The 21,546-nt window shown below is 35.0% G+C and overlaps 4 protein-coding genes across 5 annotated transcripts; 2 read left to right on the top strand and 2 right to left on the bottom strand.

Annotated features, from left to right (window-relative positions):
* Positions 1-806: 806 nt before the first annotated feature.
* On the bottom strand, positions 807-5,023 carry LOC110691508 (protein N-terminal glutamine amidohydrolase-like). The gene is made up of 6 exons (XM_021868446.1): positions 4,860-5,023; positions 3,078-3,183; positions 2,491-2,568; positions 2,179-2,306; positions 1,969-2,093; positions 807-1,497 (listed from the first exon to the last, which is right to left on the bottom strand). Exons 1-6 carry the CDS (start codon positions 4,913-4,915, stop codon positions 1,340-1,342), a joined length of 651 nt encoding a protein of 216 aa, XP_021724138.1. The 5' UTR covers positions 4,916-5,023; the 3' UTR covers positions 807-1,339.
* Positions 5,024-8,080: 3,057 nt separating this feature from the next.
* On the top strand, positions 8,081-12,156 carry LOC110691507 (DTW domain-containing protein 2-like). The gene is made up of 3 exons (XM_021868445.1): positions 8,081-8,503; positions 9,434-9,870; positions 11,535-12,156. Exons 1-2 carry the CDS (start codon positions 8,149-8,151, stop codon positions 9,829-9,831), a joined length of 753 nt encoding a protein of 250 aa, XP_021724137.1. The 5' UTR covers positions 8,081-8,148; the 3' UTR covers positions 9,832-9,870; positions 11,535-12,156.
* Positions 12,157-12,312: 156 nt separating this feature from the next.
* LOC110691506 (cytoplasmic tRNA 2-thiolation protein 2-like) lies at positions 12,313-16,396 on the bottom strand. Its single transcript, XM_021868444.1, has 7 exons — positions 15,965-16,396; positions 14,779-15,127; positions 14,615-14,701; positions 14,387-14,508; positions 14,165-14,243; positions 13,680-14,080; positions 12,313-12,915 (listed from the first exon to the last, which is right to left on the bottom strand). Exons 1-7 carry the CDS (start codon positions 16,276-16,278, stop codon positions 12,867-12,869), a joined length of 1,401 nt encoding a protein of 466 aa, XP_021724136.1. The 5' UTR covers positions 16,279-16,396; the 3' UTR covers positions 12,313-12,866.
* Positions 16,397-17,551: 1,155 nt separating this feature from the next.
* On the top strand, positions 17,552-21,258 carry LOC110691505. Of its 2 annotated transcripts, none has more exons than XM_021868443.1 (5): positions 17,552-17,741; positions 17,847-17,904; positions 18,007-18,079; positions 18,163-18,245; positions 19,109-21,258. In XM_021868443.1, the coding sequence occupies exons 1-5, from the start codon at positions 17,659-17,661 to the stop codon at positions 21,095-21,097; spliced, it is 2,286 nt and encodes a 761-aa protein (XP_021724135.1). In that variant the 5' UTR covers positions 17,552-17,658; the 3' UTR covers positions 21,098-21,258. The 2 variants fall into 2 exon arrangements, with proteins under 2 accessions (XP_021724135.1, XP_021724134.1); XM_021868442.1 differs by having other exon boundaries at positions 18,160-18,245.
* Positions 21,259-21,546: the final 288 nt, after the last annotated feature.

The following is a 21,546-nucleotide window of genomic DNA, read 5'->3' as shown; positions in this document are numbered from 1 at the left end:
TCATTAACATCATTGCTCTTGTGGCTCTCTATACACCATAGAGAACTTTGACGATAAACTTAATTGATAAACTACTAGTAATAATATTATTTAGCAGATTAATACTGCTAAAGAACCAAAATAAAGAAATAAGATAATACAAGTAGTCACATTCTTGACATTATTCCTTACATAATCAAAGTTTTATCATTACATATTTTTTTAAAACTTTCAATTCTACTATGACTAGTTTCATACTGGCATTACTCACTTGACCTATTTGCATTCTCCCAAAAATGATGAAATTCACATCAAAAATAATATAGCAAGCTTTCTCAAAATAATAATAATATAGCAAGTCACATTGAAAGAAACCCTTGCATCATTCAGGATAAACTAGTTGAATTTCAAACATATCAACTTCTTTTTTTAGTGAAGAAATAGTCATACATCCAACCTTAATTTTTTACAAATTATTCAATTTTTTAAAATAAGCACGCAATCAAACTGTGATAGGAAAAAAATCATTTTCATTCAAAAACTTGACAAGTAAGGCAATCAATTAACTAACACACCCCATGTCCTACTCCCTCATCTGATGATGTCCAAACAAACTATGATAAGAACATGTCAACATGTGATTACGCCAAAATTGTACACACAAAGCAACACAAAAGGGTACTCAACGAAAGCGCCTATGTACGAATATTCATCTTCATATTTATGTTCATCTGGAAGATGCCTTCTAATTTCTCACAGAACAGTAGGATAACCTCAGCACGATTTACGCACAGGCTTCGAACATAAATGAGAGGATACATGTAATATGTCCATGTGGAATTTCTCAAGTATCAACATCACAATAAATTTTTCGATTGCAAAAATACCCAACACATGCGCTACAAAGTGAAACATAGAGTTGATTAAACACATTACACAGTAAACTTTCAGTCACCTACAAGGTCAGAACTCAGAAATGGTTCTGTTCAGGCAAACTGATTCATCCCAGGATTTGTAACTACACTCCTCTTTGTGTACGTCACTCATCCGATGCTCCTCTTACAAAGATGAGTGCAAGTATAAATCTTGGGAGTCCCAAAAAGACACCAAATAATTCCACAACCAGTCCTCTCCTTTTCCCAAAAATGTAGCACTGTTAACACACTGTACTTCCAGAATTAATTGTCGGGTGTAGTTTGAACTAGCACGCGACAAGTCTGACAACTAAATCCGGACGGATGTAGGAATTAACAAGTCTAAATGTGAATGTTTCAAAGACTAGAAGTCTATCACGACAGACACGTACATCATAATAAATACCAAACAAGCTTCAGAAGGGAATGGGACATCATGTAATTGCTCATGTAGGAAGAGAAAAAAATTCTTCAATCTGTTTTTCATTTACCACCACGCCAAGCCGTTCGTTTTTAACAGCATTTACCAAATCAGCTTCTATATTAGGTACAGCATCAGCACTGCGAATTTCCACGTACTCATTCAGGTTATGCACTGTTCCATCTACAGGAATAGGACAAGAAAAATTGCATTATGGTCCAGTTAGTCATAAACCTAAGAATAAATGAACAAGTATTAAGAACTTTCAGGAGAACTTATGATTGCTTACTGCCTGATATACCATAGGGAGAACACCACCACACCAATCCTAAACGTACTTACCATAATCTCAGACAAACACTTAATAAGATAGAACATGCTGGGCTGTTCTGATGATTAATCATAAAACATTGGGTTAATTCATGCGTAGTACAGGGCAAGATAGAAGCCTCATGAGAGGCATTGGTTGATTGTAACATGATCTCTCTCAGCAATATATGAAGTTATAATTTCAGGAGGAAAGATTTGTGTTCACTTCAAATCCCATTTAAGCCAACAGACAATTGTAGCATTCTTAAACACTGAATACTGAAGTTTCAAGAACATATGGCAATGGCTCAATAATAAAAGTTAATCTGATGTGATTTATTGTACCTTCAGCAACTATTGGATCATATGGAGGCGGTTGGGAATTCCAATTCCCATCAGAATCCTTCATGTGTCTTCTATCAGAAGCAAAACATCGGAAAAACATGGGAGCATGTACAATTCGATAAAATCTGAAAAATGAGCATGTACAATCATTTAAATATAGAAATAAGTGGGAACAACTGAACAAGTCTTTTTAAGTGGAAATTGGCACACCTTCGAAACTCAGAAAAGAGCGGAAATGATGGACGAAAAGTTTCTGCAACATATGATGCTAGAGGAGAAGGAAATGGAAGAGTAGAATCCAGATCCCATACTAGCGGAGACTTTTCAGTTTCTTTTTTCTGCAATATGAGGTAAATATATTAGTTCAAAGTTAATCCTCAACATAGGGAGGTGAAGCAGTACACCTACATACAAAAATAAGAAATAAATATACAAAATTGTATATACTTCGTATAAAATAAATAAATAAATAACACTTCTCAAGCAGTAAATTTTAGAATCACCGTGAAAGAGAAATATCACCTGTATGCAGATTACATGGTAGTCCCAGAGGATAACCCCATCAGCCCTATGGCTGGCCTTCTGATGCCAAAGTGGAATCTACAGCGAACATCCAAATCAACACCTATCATTATAAACACTTCAAATATCCATTCATCTTCAGTAGGGTAGTACCTAATGATAACATGTTGAAACAGATACAACCTATGATGATACTTTGACTCAGATGAGAGTGTCACATGTAGGTGTGTTTGTGTGTGTAAGAGAGAGAGGGAGAGAGAGAGAGAGAGAGGCTCATTTTCAGCCAATATTGAAGTGTCTATAACTCCATACTCATTCAGAGTGTGAAGTATCTGACAAGGATAGTTGAACTGAGTCTAAAGTCTAAACATCAGGTTTCAGCAATAGTCTGATACTTAATAAATGATAATCTCAAAATCTATAAGCAACTAGAACAACTTATTAAGACAACTAAAATAAAAGTACTCAATAGCATGTCCATTATCCACATTACACAGAACGAGGAGATTATGTACTAAATAAAGACCAGTGCTAGTTTCAGAAACTGAAAAGGAGGGTGATGAACTAAGTAAAAATGTTAAACATACTTGTTTCTTATCATTAGATATAAAAACAACAAAAAGATCAGAAGCCTCTGTGTCTGCAACCCCAGTTGAACATAATTTCTTGCAAATCCTGTACACATTCTCCTCGCTACCAAAAACAAAATAAAGGATAAATAAATAATATGAGAGATAGAGAAAGATAAAGAGAGAAGCTGCGGATAAATAAATAATATGAGAGAGATAGAGAAAGATAAAGAGAGAAGCTGCTATATATTCTGATGATTCCAAGAAGTTCCATGCCAAATAAAAATTTGAGATCAATACTTCTATATAAATGTCATAAAGTTTATAAACTCTGTGTAACAAGAACAAAATATGACAATAAATTTTTTTGATATTCTTTACAGCCCATTTAACAGTGGTTATATGGTAATGGGAATGGAATTGTACGTGAATTTGTAAGAAAAATCATAGTTTATTCCCATGGCAATGCTAGTTCACCTCAAATTATATCTTTTTACCACACATGACCATTAGTGGGTGGCATTGGCTGGTGATGGACATTTATGAAGAAAAACACGCATTCAGGAATGAGATTTCATTACTATGGACGTTTTATGTTAGAATGTAATTTACACTTAAATTATTTATACAATCCCCATTAGCAGTTGGCAGTTCCCATTCAAGGTGGATTAAAAAAAGGAAAATAAGGCATATATAGGCATTTCATATTTACAATATATGAATTAACCTATACTTCCAACAGTTAAACTGAATAGAACAAGCATCTCAGTTGAGGTGGGAAATCCTATCTCCCCCCCCCCCTCTTTTTTTCAGGTTAGATGCAAGTTATTTTAAACAGATCTTCATTTTTCAAGTGAAATGCATGCTATTTGTAGTTCAGTGATTTAAAAAAAAAAAAAAGAGAGAGTTACTTGTATGTATTGTATAGTTCAGGAATTCAAGTCATTAGTGATTTTCATCAATTCCTCGTAAAATCTTACAAACAATTTTTCTAACTCGACATAGAATTGAATACATCTTGACTCTTGAGCACTTCTAATCAATGTTCGTGAGCTTGACTGTAAAATGATCATGCAATTTTATTAAATTTTACTTATAATAGAACATTTACATTTAAATTTGTCCTCTCTATGAAATTTCCTTTGTCAGCATTACATACATAATGTTCAAAACGATGTTTATGATATTTTAACAAATTTGTCCCTCCACCATTCAACCAAATAAAAATCCAAGTACAACATATTTAAAAAATATTTAGAACTCGAGAACATGCCCGATTTTGCTTAATATTACATAAACAAAGACAGTAGGAGCTCTAATTGACCTCAACTATGTTCAAGCCCGATAAAAATTGAAAAAAAAAAACGAACATAATTACATAAAAAGCCCAGAACTTACTTCTATAAGCACATTTACATCCCTAAATCCCTAATTCTGAGCATTCTACCAATTTCTTCACTAAATTGTCAAATTAACCGGGGAAAAAAACACACACACACACACACTATTGTGCATATATGAATAACATGATAGAGAACAACCATCAGACCAATAACAATGATACGTAACATAACAAATGCAAATAATCAAAGCAAAAATCAAATAAAGGGTCTTATTCTCAATATAATGAATCAATTAAGAAACTCATAAACCTAAAAAAAATCAATTAATATACTATTACATTTCAGAAAATTAGAAGAAATAAAGTACGTAAAATCAAGGTCAGATGATCAAATTATGCAATTAATTGACAGGGAACCGGATAGTTTGCAGAAATTGAAAAAGATAGAGATGAAATACCAGTAAAGCGGAGTGTGATCAAACTGGGGTGTCACTGTCTCCTGCTGCGAAGCCATTGAAATCTGGACTGAGTTCAACCAGGAATGTTCGGAAACTACAGCAGTTTTGTACTTTTGATTTCCGCAATTTACCTGTTCCGACCCAAACGTTTCGATATACGATTGGCCAATTCTATTCGGGAATTTAAAAGACATGTTTTGTGAAATTGGGCCTTGCTGAACTAGGTAAACGGGTCATTCGGGTCGGGTCATATTGGGTTGGGTTCGATTTATGTCGAGTCAGGTCAATACGACTTATGGGTATGTTTGGGATGGGTATTGCCTGAGTTCGCATCGGGTATGTTCAAATCAGGTCAATTTGGGGTCAAGTAGGTTCGGATTGGGTTATGTTCGAGTTGTTCATTTTTTGTCGATATTCATGTTCAAATCAATAATTTTATTCGATTTGTGAGTTCAATTACAGTTGGGATGAAACAATTTGAGTCATTCATGGCACCAGACATTTTTAGTTCAGGTGTTAGGTATTTATAGTTTGGGGCATTCAAGTATCAGGTTTGTTCAGGTTAAAATCAAACCGTGTTAACTTCGGGGCGACTCATTCAGTATCAGATTAAATTTGGGTTGATTCAAGATCAAGTTAGCTACACTTTTGGGTCAGGTGGGGTAGATTCGGGTTTTGGATTAGTTTTACGTCATTATTTTTCAGGTCAAGCTTCGGGTCACGAGTCCGGTCGTTCAGGTCAAATCAAAATTGCCACTTTGCTAGTTTTAGTTGAGAGTACAAACACTTACAATGAGAATAGTTGTTTTGTGGTAAATGGTGATATTTATTCCGTACTTTAGAAGTCGGTAAACATTTTGTAGATATATTGGTAAGTAGGAAGAACTGTGTTTGAAGTAGGTAAGTGTAAGGGTAAGTATGTAAAAGATGTTGGATTTAAATGTGAGAGGAGTATGAGATAGTACAAATGAGGTGACACTTTAAGAGAGGAGTATTTCAAAGTGGGTAATGAGAGTAGAACAACCCAAATACTCCATTTCACGAAGTGTTACCTCATTTGCCACATCATATCACATACTTGGTAACATGCCAATTAAGTGAGAAAAAATGAAAAATTATTTTTAATCAAAATCAAGTCGGTAAGAAATTGATAGAGAATGTCCATATAATATTCTCATCTTAGGTTTAGGATATATTTTGTATAAGATTATCTTTGATATCTATACATATCTTATGTTACCTAATATGATTAGGTTTCTCATTGTAACCCTATAAATATTGATCAATGAAAATCACTTTTGATATCTATAAAAAATATATCCTAAACCTAAGATGAGAATATTCTATGGATATTCTTATTCTATGGATATTCTCTATCAGAAATATTTCAAAAAAGTTCAATAAAGATAATAAAGAAAAATGTTACATTATTTTCCTTCGCAAATTGATTTAGCTAATGCATTGGCACTGATGCAATATTAGGGTTGAAGTTTGTTATGGTATTAAGCATAGTGTTTGTTGTAGTGTTGGGTTCCTTCGCCATTGCTAACAAAAAGGGAAGAAGGAAGGTTGAAGAAGACAAAAAAAGACGGAGCTAGCTCTTTATAGACGAAAGGAAGAAGGTGAGTTTGTTAGCAGCAAAAGAGCAGTAAAATATTGATAATTTTTTTAGTACCAGGGCGGCTAACGCGTGTGATGCGCGTTATAGCTAGTCATTTTTGGGGAGCTTTTAATTCGGTTTGACCTTATGTCACAAATTTAGTTATTGGCAACATTATCGATGAGGAAAAATATGTAAATAAATGTTTTAGGGTATAAATGCCCGTCGACTATTCTTAAGAGTTTAAAAAAAGAGGCAATTAACATTAATGAGGGAAAATTAGTAAATAAACAATTTAAAGGATATAATTGTCAAAATAATACTCCGTATTTGTAAAAGTTATTCTATACTTTTTATAAGGTATTATTTACCATTTTTGTGAATGAAACAAATTCAATTAGAGAAACTGAAACTCACTCCTATAAAAGAATGCATATAAATCTATCATCAAATTTCATTTGCATCATTTTAAAAATATCTGGAAAATAGTTTTAAAAATAAAAATTAGAATTTTTTGTAAATAAACACCCCAAAATATACCCTGTGTTAAACTGACCGGACTAAGTCGGAAAACTGGTTGAATTTGGAAAGGAGTGGTGAAATTTATTTGTTTTGACATTAATGGCTCATGACTCATGGATGATATTTTTTTGTTTTGTAAAAAGAGTGGTTAGTTCAATATAGGGTACATTTTCACTACAAGAAAAATCACTTTTCGTAGCGATTGTTCATTCGCTACAATATGCAAGTATGTTTGTGAAATAATTAAGGATGTCGTATCATTTTTACAATCGCCATGGTTTTCCCATATAAAATCGATATGGAAAGCATAATAATACATATCCACACTATTTTTACAAATTTATATAATTTTTGAGAAATCGTATCATTTATAATCGCCACTAAATCCTAAAAATCGATACGAAAAACCTTTTCAATACAAAATATGTCATAGCTTATTGGTGAAACATTTAATATAAGAGTTTAAGGTTGCATGTTCGAATCTTATAAAGATCATACACATGTTTTTTTTTTTTGAAGAAAATGAGTTGAACATTTATAGCGATACGGGAGATATTGTATCGAATGACCATTCGTTGGGAAAGCTTTTTGTTACAATACAATCAATACTAAAGGTTAAAATAATCGCCACGAAAAAGTTATTTTCTTGTAGTGCTTGAGGCTCTTATTCACCTAAGACAAACTTTTAAAAAAATCGGATGTACAATAAAATATTGAGTAACCCTAAAATGAGTTAAAGTTACCCATGAAATGAATAAAAGTTACCCCAATACAAATAAAAATTATCTATGTTTTATTAGTAAAAAATCACATTTTAAATGAATAAAAATCAATTATTAGTGATTGAATGTAATTAAATTGCCTTTATAAAACTTTTCTTGTTAGCTATTTATATAAAAAATGTATTATGTTTAAAGTTACACAAAAAAAGGCAAAAATTTCCCCTAAAATTAGCTAAAAGTTACTCTTATACTACTCGATGTACACTAATATTAGTGTAAACCGGGTGCATACAAAGGTTTTTCTTCACCTAAAATCCTAAAAATAAAGTGACATTTTTTTTAATAACAAAAACATTAAATGACATATGAGCACAGAACTTGGCCCAAAATTTGATTTCAAAACAAATGGGCTTATGAGTTATGACGACTCGACTCAACTCAACAGATGGAAGAAGAACAACTCCCATTCACAGCAACACCAACACCCACCGACGCCGGCGAAACACGCCGGAAAATATGCTCCGGTGGCTGCGAGCGTCCAGTGAACGTCTGCCTGTGCGATAAAATACCACAAAACCCAATTTCAACCAACACCCAAATAGTAATCCTACAACATCCTCACGAACAACGCCAAAGATTAGCAACAGTTCCCGTTCTCACAAAATGCCTCCAAAATTGCGAAATCATTGTTGGTCGGAAACTTCGGGAAGGTTCCTCAAAAACCCTTGATTCTCTCTACCATGGAATCAATGATTTAGCTCAATTTGACCCTATTCGTCGCGCAGTCTTTCTCTTTCCAGGTATAGATTTTTGCTTAATTTTTGAGTTAATATTTGGTGAGATAATGTATATTGTATAGTATGAAATTTGTGAATTTTGTAATTTGGAGTGTTTGGTACAATAATTTTTAATTTATTTGCACTATTACAATGTTTATAATTTTTTTTTTTAGAACTTTACCATGTTTATATAGTTATATGGCATTGAACTAGATAATTTAGTGCCCTAGTCTTACCAAACACGATTTTGTCTTGTATTAATTATTCAAAATAGGATCTTGCTAACGAATGCCCCGTAGATGCCCCATGCGTTATATAAGCATTTAAAATATCACCTAAAGTGGTAATAATTTGGGGAAGCAGGATAAAATCACGCGTCGATCGGTGTAATTAATGTTAATTTTTTATTTAATCTTGTGTACTTTTAGCTAGCTTATCCAACGCCCCCGGACGTTCGTTAGCATTTGCCTCCAAAATATAAGTTGTTTTAGTATTTTCCCTCGTTACGACATTGGTTTAATTGGGTTACATTTTCGTAATTTGAGGGAATGCCTCAATACTCAAACATGTTTATCAGAAGAATATATTATGCAAACAAAAGAACATGATGTAAGATATTGTTGTTAAATCGAAGCATGTCTTGTTTAATTGCATTAAACCAATATACCGATCAAAGTAAAGGAACATCAGTTTCAAATAAAAAGAGTGTACAAAGTATATACTTTTATGTTTTTTGTGCTTAGTTTTTGAGTTGATTTTTGTGACGAATGTATAATAGTATGGTTTATGCAAAGGTTTCAACAAATTTGTACATGGAGAGATATATCTATGAACCTATGATTATCGGCATTGCTATATCTTGGATCGAGTGGAGTGACTAAAGCTGTGGACTGCAATTTTTATTTACATAATCTTCAGTGTCAATTTATATTTTAAGTTTTGTTAATGTAGGCACGGATTTGATGCCTTCGATAGAAATAAATGAGTGGAGATCATCATGGAATAGTGTGTGCACAAATGGGATTGTTCTAATTGTTTTTGACGGTACTTGGAAACATGCTAAAGAGATGATGTTTGCGAGTCTCCCATTTATATCGAAATTTGCTACTCGTGTATGTTTTGATTGTGATTTTGAGGTTGGTGGTGGGACCATATATGATTCAGATCTCATTCTGAAGAAGGAACCTTTTAAAGGGTGTATGAGTACCATGGAAGCTGTTGCTCGAGCTTTGAGAGTTCTTGAGCCATCTGGGGTAGAAATAGAAGCAAACCTGGTTGAGGTTTTGAAGTCGATGGTTAGTCTACAGGCTTGCTACTTAAAGCCTGTGAAACCACGGCAAAAGTGTTAGAGAAGGGTGTGGTGCAGAAAAACAATATAGAAGCAACAGGTCAGTAAATATCAGTTATTGAATTTTTGTTCTTTGATAAATTACATTAAAATTAGGATATGTAAAAATCTACTCCAGTTACTAGTTTTTTTAGATTGCATCAGATCTGAATGTGAAGAATCTGTTCCTGTTTTAAGCAATTTTCAATATATGTATTTGCCTTGCCTCTCCTTTCTCGAAAATCAAGGGTAAGGAAATTTTGGGAGACGTCCATATTCTATCAACGTTTGTTTTTATAGAATATTTCTGTAAACCAGTAATTTTCAAGAAGTCTAGTTTCCTTTTGGTAAGAGAGAGGAGTGAGGATGTTGTAACATAAGATGTTAAGGAGATAACCATTAGTTAAGGGTTCGTTTGGCATTGTTGTGGTTTTCTGTTTTTTGGTTTTTTATTTTTTAAAAGTATATGATATATGCCCCATAATAAATAAAAAATTATTTAAACTTATTAAAATTATGATAATTTTGAAAACAAACAACAGAAAAGTGGAAACACCTTTTTCTTGTTTCCTGTTTTAGGTTTTTGGTTTTAAAAAAAACAGGAAACTGAAAACCAAAAATGATGCCAAACAAGCCCTAAGTTTTTTGAGTACCTCAGATTCAATTTTACAAAGAAATATAAATACTGATCAGGATTTGATTCATAGGATTAAGTGTGGCAGTTATTATGCGACCATAGCATGCCAATTGGTTAAAATTAAAGGAGAAAGTCTAAAGGATTACAAATTAACAATCAAACTGGTGGGCATTTAAAAAGATGAGTGTAACAACAATGCTTATAGTGAGACAGATGTGTGTGAACACCCTGAGGAATTGAATATTTAAGAATCTAGATATTCAAAAGAATGTTGGGAGTAATCGAGCTTAAGGTAAGGTGGAAGTTTGGGATTATGAAGATTTCGAAAGAGTTGAGGCTGACTAAAGCTGACTTGAATGCATGAAGTTAAAAATGTTGTTTCATGATTGCACTAGAACAAATGTTGCCTTTAGTTTTGGATTAAACATTATACTTTTAATCTTTCATCGTAGGCACCGTTAGTGGTAATAATTAACCTTGCATGCTACAACATGATACTTTTAACCTTCCATTGTAGGCACTTTTAGAGGTAATAATGAACCTAGCATGTTCCTTCATATAAAAAAAAAAAAAAAAGAAGAAAAACCTAGCATGCTTGCAAGCTACTCGAGCTTGCCTTGGTCAAAGCCTGGCAAAGGTAAGCTTGGCTCGTGACTTAATTGAGCTAAGCAGTTGTGAGCATATACACTTTTATGGAGTTAGTATAATATATGAGTAAATTTTACAAATGAGCAGAATACTTGATAACACTGCTAAATATTAGCTACAAGTTATTAGTAATTTGAAAGATTATTTTCTAAGTTGCAACCCGTGATGCAGGCTTGAGCTTAAGTTAAGCCTGAAATTTCCAAGCTCAAGTTTGAGCTGATTGGACTGGGATACCCCAGTCTTGACTCGTATCAGTTTATCACATCACATCACGCATCGCAATTTCTGTTTAAACCGCATTATATGTAAGCTACTTGTCAGCTTTACTTATTTGCCTATCTGCAGCTAATGAAATATGCTTTGTTCAAGTAACATATAGCTAGTTTAATGTCAGTAATATATGGTTTTATTAATTGACGCTTTTTGAACAATGTTTACAGATTGAAGCATGGTGAGAGGTTAGATAACAAAGAGGTTCTTAAGTGCGAGTGGCAAAACCTTGTGTCTCGGTCATTGCAGGAAATGTGTTTCATTTACTTGAAGGACAACCCTGAAAGATATCATTGTCGCAATTCAGAATAGTAATACTGATTAGAGATCCAATTTTTTCTCACGTGGAATGCAAGTCACATAGTCTTCAGAACGTAGAGAAGCTAGAAATTGTTGATACAACTACCATAGCACCTTTCTTTTCGTGCTAAATCACTTAAATTGACTTTCAGTAGCTGAATAGTGAAGGCACTACTTCATACTTGTACGCAGTTCACATGAGTGAATGGAGTAGAAAATGGCTGCACTCTTCCGCTCCGCTTTTTTCAGAGGTTAGGAAAGATGACAATATAAACTTGGATTGCTAAGGAATCTATGGAAAAAAAATTGAAGGAAAGAGTTGCTTGTTGTTGCAACATAAGATCTGGGAAGTGAGCTTTGATGCTGATTTATTATTATCTTGCACATCATAATATTTCTGGGCTATCATACTATTTGTACTCTGTCACAATAGTACTATATACTGATGATTTTTTTTTTCATTCTTTCAATATATTTTGCCACTTGTTTCTTCCTCTCCATAATTTCCTTCTACATTTTAATCAACACATTATTCCACTGATAAGAAGTGAAATAATTACGTAACTAATATTCTAGTTCAATACAGAATTATATTGAAGAAACAGAAACTTCAAGGAGAGTAATATGCTGAACAACTGAATGACGTTATTCTCACCTCAAAATACTTTCAAATAGGCTCATTTAAACTTCAAAAAATAGTCAGAAAAATTACAATTAATGCATCGACATTACCCATCTTGGAAGATTGATCTATTATACAAGAGTATCAAAATTGAGCAATAATCTAGAAAACTTCTAGTTTCCGCTAAACCATAGTCTAGAGAACAGAAATGAATCACAAAAGGATTGCAAATTTGAAATAAGTAAAATACAAGCTGCAGCAGAAACACCTACTTTTGGATACTGCAATGCTATTTTTGCTTCAAAACTGTCACTGTACTTTGAAGGTCTACCCTCTCCTCAGTGCTAGAGTTGAATCAACTCCATAACATTGAGCATAAAATTTTGATGCTGCCAAGCCAAGCAATATAGGGAGCTTGTCATTAGTAGCCATCACCTTGTTAGCCTTTGCACATCCTCCAGACTCCAGTCAACTAAACAGCAAGTTATAAGACGTGAGACCTGATCATACATCTAAATCGCATCACCAAAGGCTTTTACAAACAGTGCAGAGACAATTCATCCATCTCATTTGTCAAGCTTTAGCTTCCATCTTCACTATCTGAAAGTAGAAAATCCTGGATTTGCTCCCTGTATACAGATCATTGAGATCATCAACATTTAACATCAACAGGATAAATAGAAGAAGAGCTAAGTGTGCCTCTCCCCAAGGAACAATACTCAAAACAAGAGGCACTATTGAATTGTTCTCTAAACCTCTCCACTCATCCCCCTATCCCCAACATGGCACCACAGCATCCCCCGGAGCTAAAAAAAAACACAAAAAAAAAAAAAAAAAAAAAAAAAAACAACAACAACAAAAGAACCTGACAACTATGAATAAGATGGCAGGAACTTAGCTACAAGCAGAGATTCCCATATTATATTATTAAGTACTAACTACCATATTATTCTCATTTTGAAGGCATTTTCTATGTGGATCTCTCAGAATTATTTTCATGTGATTAAGGGAACACAGGTCTGAATCTTCTCAGACCTAAACAAAGAATCAATATGTTTTAATACTCATAAATTCGAACAGAGAGGAGTGTTCAATTTATACACTCGGAAAAACCCACTGGCCTGTCATCCATTGACCATTAGTTAAATAAGACGCATCCAACCCATGCCTATCGAAAAGGATTATAGTTCCTAAGATGAATGACTTTCCAGAAGAAGAAAAAAAGTCGATAAAGAAACCAAACAACATAACTAACTAATCCAACCAGCAATCACACTTCAGAACACAAAAAATGCACACAGTAGCTCATATGGCAAAGTATTAACCACTACTTCAATGGATTATTAGACTATGCAAGATTTAATGCACAAAAATGCAATTAGATGTTACTTGCCTTAGCAATGCATGGTTACTGGAGGCGTCACTTATTGCTGCTCTGGACATTATTGGCTGGGGTAAGAGTGCATAGAACTGGTCCATAGACAATGAGTCGTCAGGAAGTATTTGGTATCTGCAACTTGAGCAGCAAGTTGCTCCGAATGTCTCGGCACTCTGCTGCTCACCAGAAATAATGCCTAAGCTTGAGGAGTCAGAAGCATGAAGTGGGCTGTTGCACAGAGGACAGAACGATTCTGGTGGAGTATGCTCATCTGACTTGATATTAAATTTCTTTTGACGCCTTTGAGATGCTAGACGTGCCTTAGGGTCATCAACATCGGGTAGTCTATTAAAACTGAAAGGTGTAAGCTTTCCAGCAGTCCTCACAATTGTGCATTCCCGAGAAGGATTTTCTTCCTGAATGGGCAGAATATCTGTTAAAAAACTGATAGGATTCATGCTAATTGCACATGAAGTACTACAGATACCTAACTTTCTAACCTGTAAAAGTGAGACAAATGATGAAACCAATGCATTGATTCCAGATTGAGGACCATTTACTGTTGCTAGTGTCTTTAATCTGCCCTGTCAAAAATGGAACAGGAGAGTCATAAGCGTGAAAGAGAATGATATGGACCTAAGACATACAGGAGCTTCTACAAAATAACCACATAGAGGTCCTTAAGCAAAAGTAAGCACACTGAAGGAATATAGTTAACAAACCCATCAAGCTGACAAAGAGTATTGAGCTCTTGTGCAAGACAATCACGAAGTGGAAGCAACACAGGCACATGCCATCTTGCATCAACATACTGCATATCTGCTGGTAAGGAGTAGCCCTGGCCCTGCACCAAACAAAATAAATGTAGAAAAGAATAAAAAAAAATCCCATAAAATTAAGCTAAGATCCAAAAATGTGTTAGAGCTCTGATAAAAAAAACAAAGACCAACCTTAACAGTTGCCGAAAGTACATGACGAGCAATAGTCGATGTGCAAGACCCAAGTACCAACTGAGTGTACCCGTTGTCCAGAGCAACCTGCACAAGAGCCATCACGTAGCTTTAAAAAATTGCCATGATAAATCTTGCTGCAATGATAGCAAACAGCGTCTAACCTTTTGTAGACATAGCATACGAAGATGCGTCAAAAAATCTTCTTTACCAGTATTATCACTCATAGTTTCTAAAAGCATTCTCAGCCTCTCTCTACCATCAGCAGGATTCAAGTCATATATGCTTTCAAGAGGAGCAATGTGCAACGTTTTTTCTGGCGCGGCAAGATCACTGACAACAGCCTTGATATGTTGAATTGCTGCATCAGCTTCAGCAGTTGGGACACGCCGAGCTGAGCTTTCATCAATATAAACAACCCCCACCCCAAACACAGGAAGAGACCTATCCCTACTCTTTTCAAAGTTCTTTTGAGCTTTATCTTGCATCTCATGGACAAACTGTAAAGCCACCCTGGTACATAAGAATTCCTTCTTCAGAACAGGAAATAACACTAGCGATTATCTTCTATTACTACTTCCTTGACATATGCAAGGGGTTTAATAAATTGGCTAACCCATTCAGTCAGATGTTACTTTTCGCATTTAGTATCAACAAATAGGGTAAACAGATACAAAATCCTTATGACACTCAATTTAAAATCAGCACCAGAGCATTCGCTTAAAAGATACCTCCAAGGGTTCAACTACCACCCTGTTTTAAAAGCAAACTTATAACTCTAGTAGTCTAATTAATGATCCAGGACTTAACATGCTAAAAAACTAATATAATCAAAATCTTGAAGAGTTCAATGCATCTCTATTCATCATACTCGGTACATATCATGAGAGATACCTCCTATTCTCCTAACCACCAAACTAACAACGATTTAGAAGTTCAGGCTTATGTTAGACGGGCACGAATTACACGAGAATGACTAGATTTACATGCCAACATTTATACCCTAAGTCAGAGTCCAAGTACTCTAATTTGAGACAGAATGAAATTCCTGATTTCAATCATTCTATAGTGCATGATAAAATTAATTTCCCTAAAAAATTGCAAAGCAATATGTTCATTAGCAGCTTAAACTCGAATCAGCGAAATTGAACTTTAGATCACTATTAATCCACAACCAAATCCACACTTACATGATTTCAGTCTCAAATATAAAATCACAATACTTGCTACTCAACTCACCAACAATATCAAGCTTCTGTGATGCTAGCAAAAACACACAAACAATAGAATTCTACTAAAAAGTATAAACTGAGATTAAGCAATGAAAAAACAACTACAAGAGAAAATTACCGAGAACAAGTGCCGGCGGAAAAAGCGACGAGAACCTTATCAGAGGGAGAAATCATGCCAGTAGAAGTCACGGAAAACCTGAACTTTCCGAAGAGAGAACCACGGAAGCAGTCGGCGCAAAACCGGCCGTCATCTCCGCCGCCGGAACCACCGGCGACAGCGTCGTTGAGCTTACACTTGACGCATGTGTTAGGGTTTAAGGGGGGTTGGCGGCGGCCATTGGTAGTGACTGGAGGCTTGGTGGGAGAGAGAGGTTGTTCGTCGTCGTAGCTACTGCAGCCTCCTGATTGGCAGGTTGGCTTGCCGCAGGACATTGTGGTGTGCTCCCTTAGAGTCAATAGGGTAGAATTGGGAAGAGAGGCACAAAGGGTGATTTTAAGCCGATCTTAGTTTGTGAACGAATCCAGTTCTGTTTGACTGTAGTGTTTGGGACTGAAATGGTAAAGTCGGATAAAACTGCACTTTTTTCGCTAATTTAAGTAAGTAGCGATTATAACTGTAATTTTACAAATTTAACCCTTTAAAAAACAAATTTTGTTCCTCTTTTGGGAAACTAGTGCGACCTTCTTTTGGGAATTGGGATACATTGAGTGGAACAATGTCCCACTATTTTACGTCTAGATCATATTTTTTTAAAGGAAAAAGAGCCAACAATTATACGAAGTATTAAATTAAATCCAATTCCACCAAAGTTGTGACACTTTGAGGGAAAGGATCCAAACTTACATACTCCGAGTTTCCCTCGTATCTCGTCGTGCTATATGGTGAGCAACAGTGTTACAAGCTCTTTTTAACATGAGCGCACGAACAATAATCAAGCAAAGCCATATGAAATCTAACATCATCATAAATAACATTAATGGGAGACAATCCATATTCCTTCGCATTGATTGCCATGACGACATTGACGACATTCGATTCAACCCACAACCAGACGCACCAACATTCTTTGTTGCAGCCAAAATAAATGCACCATGAGAGTTCCTAAAGACCCCGCCAACACTAGCCATCTCCTCATCTGGGAGTCTAGATCATTTTATGTTGTTAGTTCAACTCTTGGCAACTCTACTTAGCATCTACCGAACATGATCCATAATAAATAATAATAATAATAATAATAATAATAATAAATAAATAAATAAAAATATTCACCCAATTTGACTAGATATATCCTAATTCGAAGTTGACTTGATTCAAGATTTAACCTACATAGGTGGGTTATGCACGATTGAATAAGTAACTAAACCCGATCCAACTAAACTTGACTCGATGACTTGAATCAACACATTTTCTAATTTTCTTAGTGTTTATAATTAGAGATTTAGAGGTGTCAAAACTACACCCGACCCAATTCGAAACCAACCCGAAAAATATCCGATTCAAATTTTGACTTGCTTAGACACAATAAAAATTGACATGACCTAAACCGACCTTACCAAACCCGATCCAAACATCCGAATTGACACCTTTACGTATAATAATCAAAATAATTGTGAGCCGGATTAGTCCTTTGTAGACATAGAGGCCCTTTTTGGTAATGAATTGCCAAAATCAAATTACATTTCAATCCAACCCGCTTAACATTATCAAATAGGCAAATAGAGAGGGAAAATTCAATTTCCTGAAAACCAATTGAAAAAAACATTAGTCAAATTACATAAACCCTAAAACCTCGAAAACTAGAAGAAGCAACCATGAATGCTTCAGAGTTTGATCTCGATTCACCTGCAATCAAAGCTTTAGGTTCTCTCTTCAAGCTTACCGAAGTATTCTTACTGTAATTTTCACTCTCTTTCTCCTCTGCTTCTCCAATTTGTTGTTGTTGTTGTTGGGTTTTTTTTTTTTTTAATCAGAATTTGACTGGGAATTTATGCTTATATAGGGATGATGGTTTTCCAATTGATGATAATCGACAAGTTTCCTCATGTCCCAAACACATCGTAAGATTTTCATTTCCAATTTTGTATTCAAAATTTGAGATTTTGTATGAGCAATTATTGAATTTTAATTTTTGCTTAATTGTTATGATTGTTGTTGAATAGAGATTCAAATATGATGATGATGATGATGATCATGGTGGGAAAATTAGCTCGAAATCGAGCATCGAAACATTGGGTTAGTGATTTCATTCTTTCAAGTGCATAAATTATGGTTAGTGAGTTGATTATTGATGATATGGTTTGTTTTGTGATCAGAAGAAAGTGTTGTAATGGAGGATGTTGATATCTCCTTAGAAATGAGTGCACTTGGGCTTCCACTCACTTTCCAAACTAGCAAACAAGTAAGTTTGAAACTTTATTTTTTCTTTTTTTTGGTACAAAGTTTAGAACTTTATTTGATTTGTGTATACTTTGCTGAATTTCTAGTCCACTGTTTATTTTCATGTTTGTATATTTGGCTAACCTTAGTTCCATTCAAAAGATATCCTTTACTGTTATTTGAAAATAGACTGTTCTTCCAGTACATTGAAATTGGAGTATAAGGAGTTGTATTTAAGTAGAAAGTTGGGACCATTTGCCTGTGCAGTGAACGAGAGGTTTGGTGGATGAAAAAAAAAAATCTACTGTATATCATATGGGTATATTCCTGGCAAGATTAAAACCAGGCAACGTAGGATAATCGTGAATATTAAATACCAGGTGACAAAATTTTGTGATGATATTACTATTATAGTTCGATTTTTATTCAGCTGTAAACACTTTCCATTGAAAACATGATCTTGGGCATAGCTGTAGCTCATGTAAGAGGTCATATTAAAATTAGGAATTTAGGAGATAGATTATATGGGATTGAGACATTGAAGGTTTGTACTAGCTGCACAGTGGAATGTAAAATATTTGACGAGAATTATCTTGTTGGTTTCATCGGGATTTGGAAGGGGGGAGGGGGGATTGGATCTGGGAGCTAATTGGAGTTAATAAGTGGTAGTTGCAGTATTTTTTGGTACCACTTGCTTTACTTATAAAGTACTTTCCTGTGAGGCTCAATCAATTATCTTATGCTATTTCATTAGGGGAACTTTTGTGATTCAATTTGTATTGTTTCTTTATCTTGTTCATGGAAATTGCTGTCACCACTGTATCAAAGATTATCTTTGTAATGTAAATAGTTATAACACATTCTGAAAATTTTTAATTTTTCCAGCCAAGCAGTGTGCAATCTAAGGGAAAACATAAATTAGCGCAACGTAAGGATCAAGATAGTCAGAATAGGCTCAAGGATCGAATTCTACTATCTTCCAATCCGAATGCAGAGAGCCAAACTTATGCAGAGTTTCAAGATACATCAAGCAATTCATCTTCCTTATCTATGCCAGATCAGGCTGAACTCTCTTGTTCTGGCATTGATGTCTGTGATGACACTGTTAGATTGTCTAATTCTAGTGATGGGGAACAGCCTGCTAATGTGGCTGATGTACCTAGAAATATGTCTTGTGAAGCTCTCATTGAAGACCTGTTGGAGACTGATCTCCAGATGGAAAACAAGATTTCTATAGCTGCTACATCAAATTTGTTGGAGAGGAACACAAGTTGTGGACGCAATATATTTGATGATTGTATTGTAGAGCATCCAAAAGAAATAGATAGAAAGGGGGATCAGTTGGGTAATGCTATGCAATTGGATGACTTTGGCTCCAGTATGTGTATTGAACAGACTAAGGTTGCTGGCATGACTTTAGACTCTGATATGGTTCTTGAAAATGATGCTAATAGCAACTTCAGTTCCAGTACAGTTTATGGTGAATGGAGTGCCTTCTGGGATTCTTTTTACATGAGATATTATTTTTATAACAGCAAAACCGAAGAGTCCACATGGTATCCACCCCCTGGGATGGAAAGCTTTGTTTATAGTGATGTCTCTAATATATGTGATGAATCAAATACAGAAGTGATTGGTGCTGTTGTTGATCACGCTGTTTCTCAAAATGAAGAACAGTTAGATATACATGAATTGGATTATATAACACTTTTTGATCAACGGACTGAAGACAAAGTGTTTGGTGTTCAAGCTTTCACCACTCAGGATTTATCATCTGGTTCTGTAAAGCTTTCTGATAAATCTTGTGCGGTAAAATTATATGATCACCGTGTGCTCGATGGAAATTATCAGACTGCGATTACACCTAGTTCTTCACTTTCTACCATCAATCCTTCTCAGAATCCAGAAAACGAAAGAGAGCTAGAGGGTTCTGGTGGCGTGTCCACTAGCATGTCTTGGTCAAATAACTATGACTCTGTTGACAGTCCTTGTGAGAATGCTAATGGAGACTGTAGTGGCAATCTAATAGCTCAATCGTCAAAGTCAAGCAGTTTGAGCAGCACGGATGAAGCAGCAGCATGTGATGATGATCTCATCAATCATGCACCAATAGGAAAGCTAGAGAAAGAGGCCAATGGATTCCACTTGCAAGATACACCCGCTTCTACAAAAAAAAAGACAAAAAGAAGAAATCGAAGAAGGAAGAAGTCGTTCAACAACAATGATGATCATGAATTTCAACCTGTTGAAGAATATTATGTAGATATAACCAAATATTGGTGTCAAAGGTATCTTTTATTTTCCAAATTTGATGTTGGTATACAAATGGATGAAGAAGGGTGGTTTTCTGTCACTCCTGAAGCAATAGCCAGACATCATGCTTCCCGTTCTGGTGGTGGCGTTGTAATTGATTGCTTTACCGGTGTTGGTGGGAATGCCATACAATTTGCAAAGACGAGTAAACATGTGATTGCTATTGATATTGATCCGAAGAAAATTGATTATGCCCATCATAATGCAGCCATCTATGGGGTTGAAGACAGAATTGATTTTATCAATGGAGATAGTTTTTCTGTGGCACCAACATTAAAGGCTGATACGGTATTTCTGTCACCTCCTTGGGGAGGGCCTGATTATCTCAAAGTGAAGTCTTATGACATAACCATGCTTCAGCCACATGATGGGCAATTTCTTTTTAACACTTTCAAGGCAACTGCCTCATTGATTATCATGTTCTTGCCTAGAAATGTTGATTTTCTCCAACTAGCAGAACTTTCTTTATCTTCTGATACTCCATGGTCACTCGAAGTGGAAAAAAATTACTTGAATGGTAAATTAAAGGCAGTTACAGCTTACTTCAGGAAGAGCAGTTGAGAATCAGGTGAATAGCGAATCATGAACAATGTTTATTCAACACCAGGTCTTGGATTGTTTATAAATTCTTTTATTTGTTGTTTCAAGCCTTCAATCTGATGTAAATTTTGTATTTGTAATGGCAATATTATGTGTAATTATAGTAAAAGCATTGCCTTCCTTACTACGTCGTATGTGGGTTAAGATGTTGCTGGTGGCTTAATTTTGGTCAATTTAGTTTCCATATGGTTGACTGCTGGAATGCTGGTAACAAACCTCCAGATTACTGATTCCTTTGGATTCAGAAATTTGCAACTCCTTTCTAGAGTAGTAGAGTCTTAACAGGTTAAGTCTCGGTGATCAATATAGTTTGAGTTGTTTGATTTCATCTGATAAGACACAGCAGTGACTCCGTACTGCATTTCAAGTGGATGATTCTTTCAGATGTCCTCTCCTGATGAAAGAATTGA

Source organism: Chenopodium quinoa, unplaced genomic scaffold, assembly GCF_001683475.1.
Source record: "Chenopodium quinoa cultivar QQ74 unplaced genomic scaffold, ASM168347v1, whole genome shotgun sequence".
In the NCBI taxonomy this organism is placed as follows: domain Eukaryota; kingdom Viridiplantae; phylum Streptophyta; class Magnoliopsida; order Caryophyllales; family Amaranthaceae; genus Chenopodium; species Chenopodium quinoa.
This window is presented reverse-complemented; position numbering and strand designations above follow the sequence as displayed.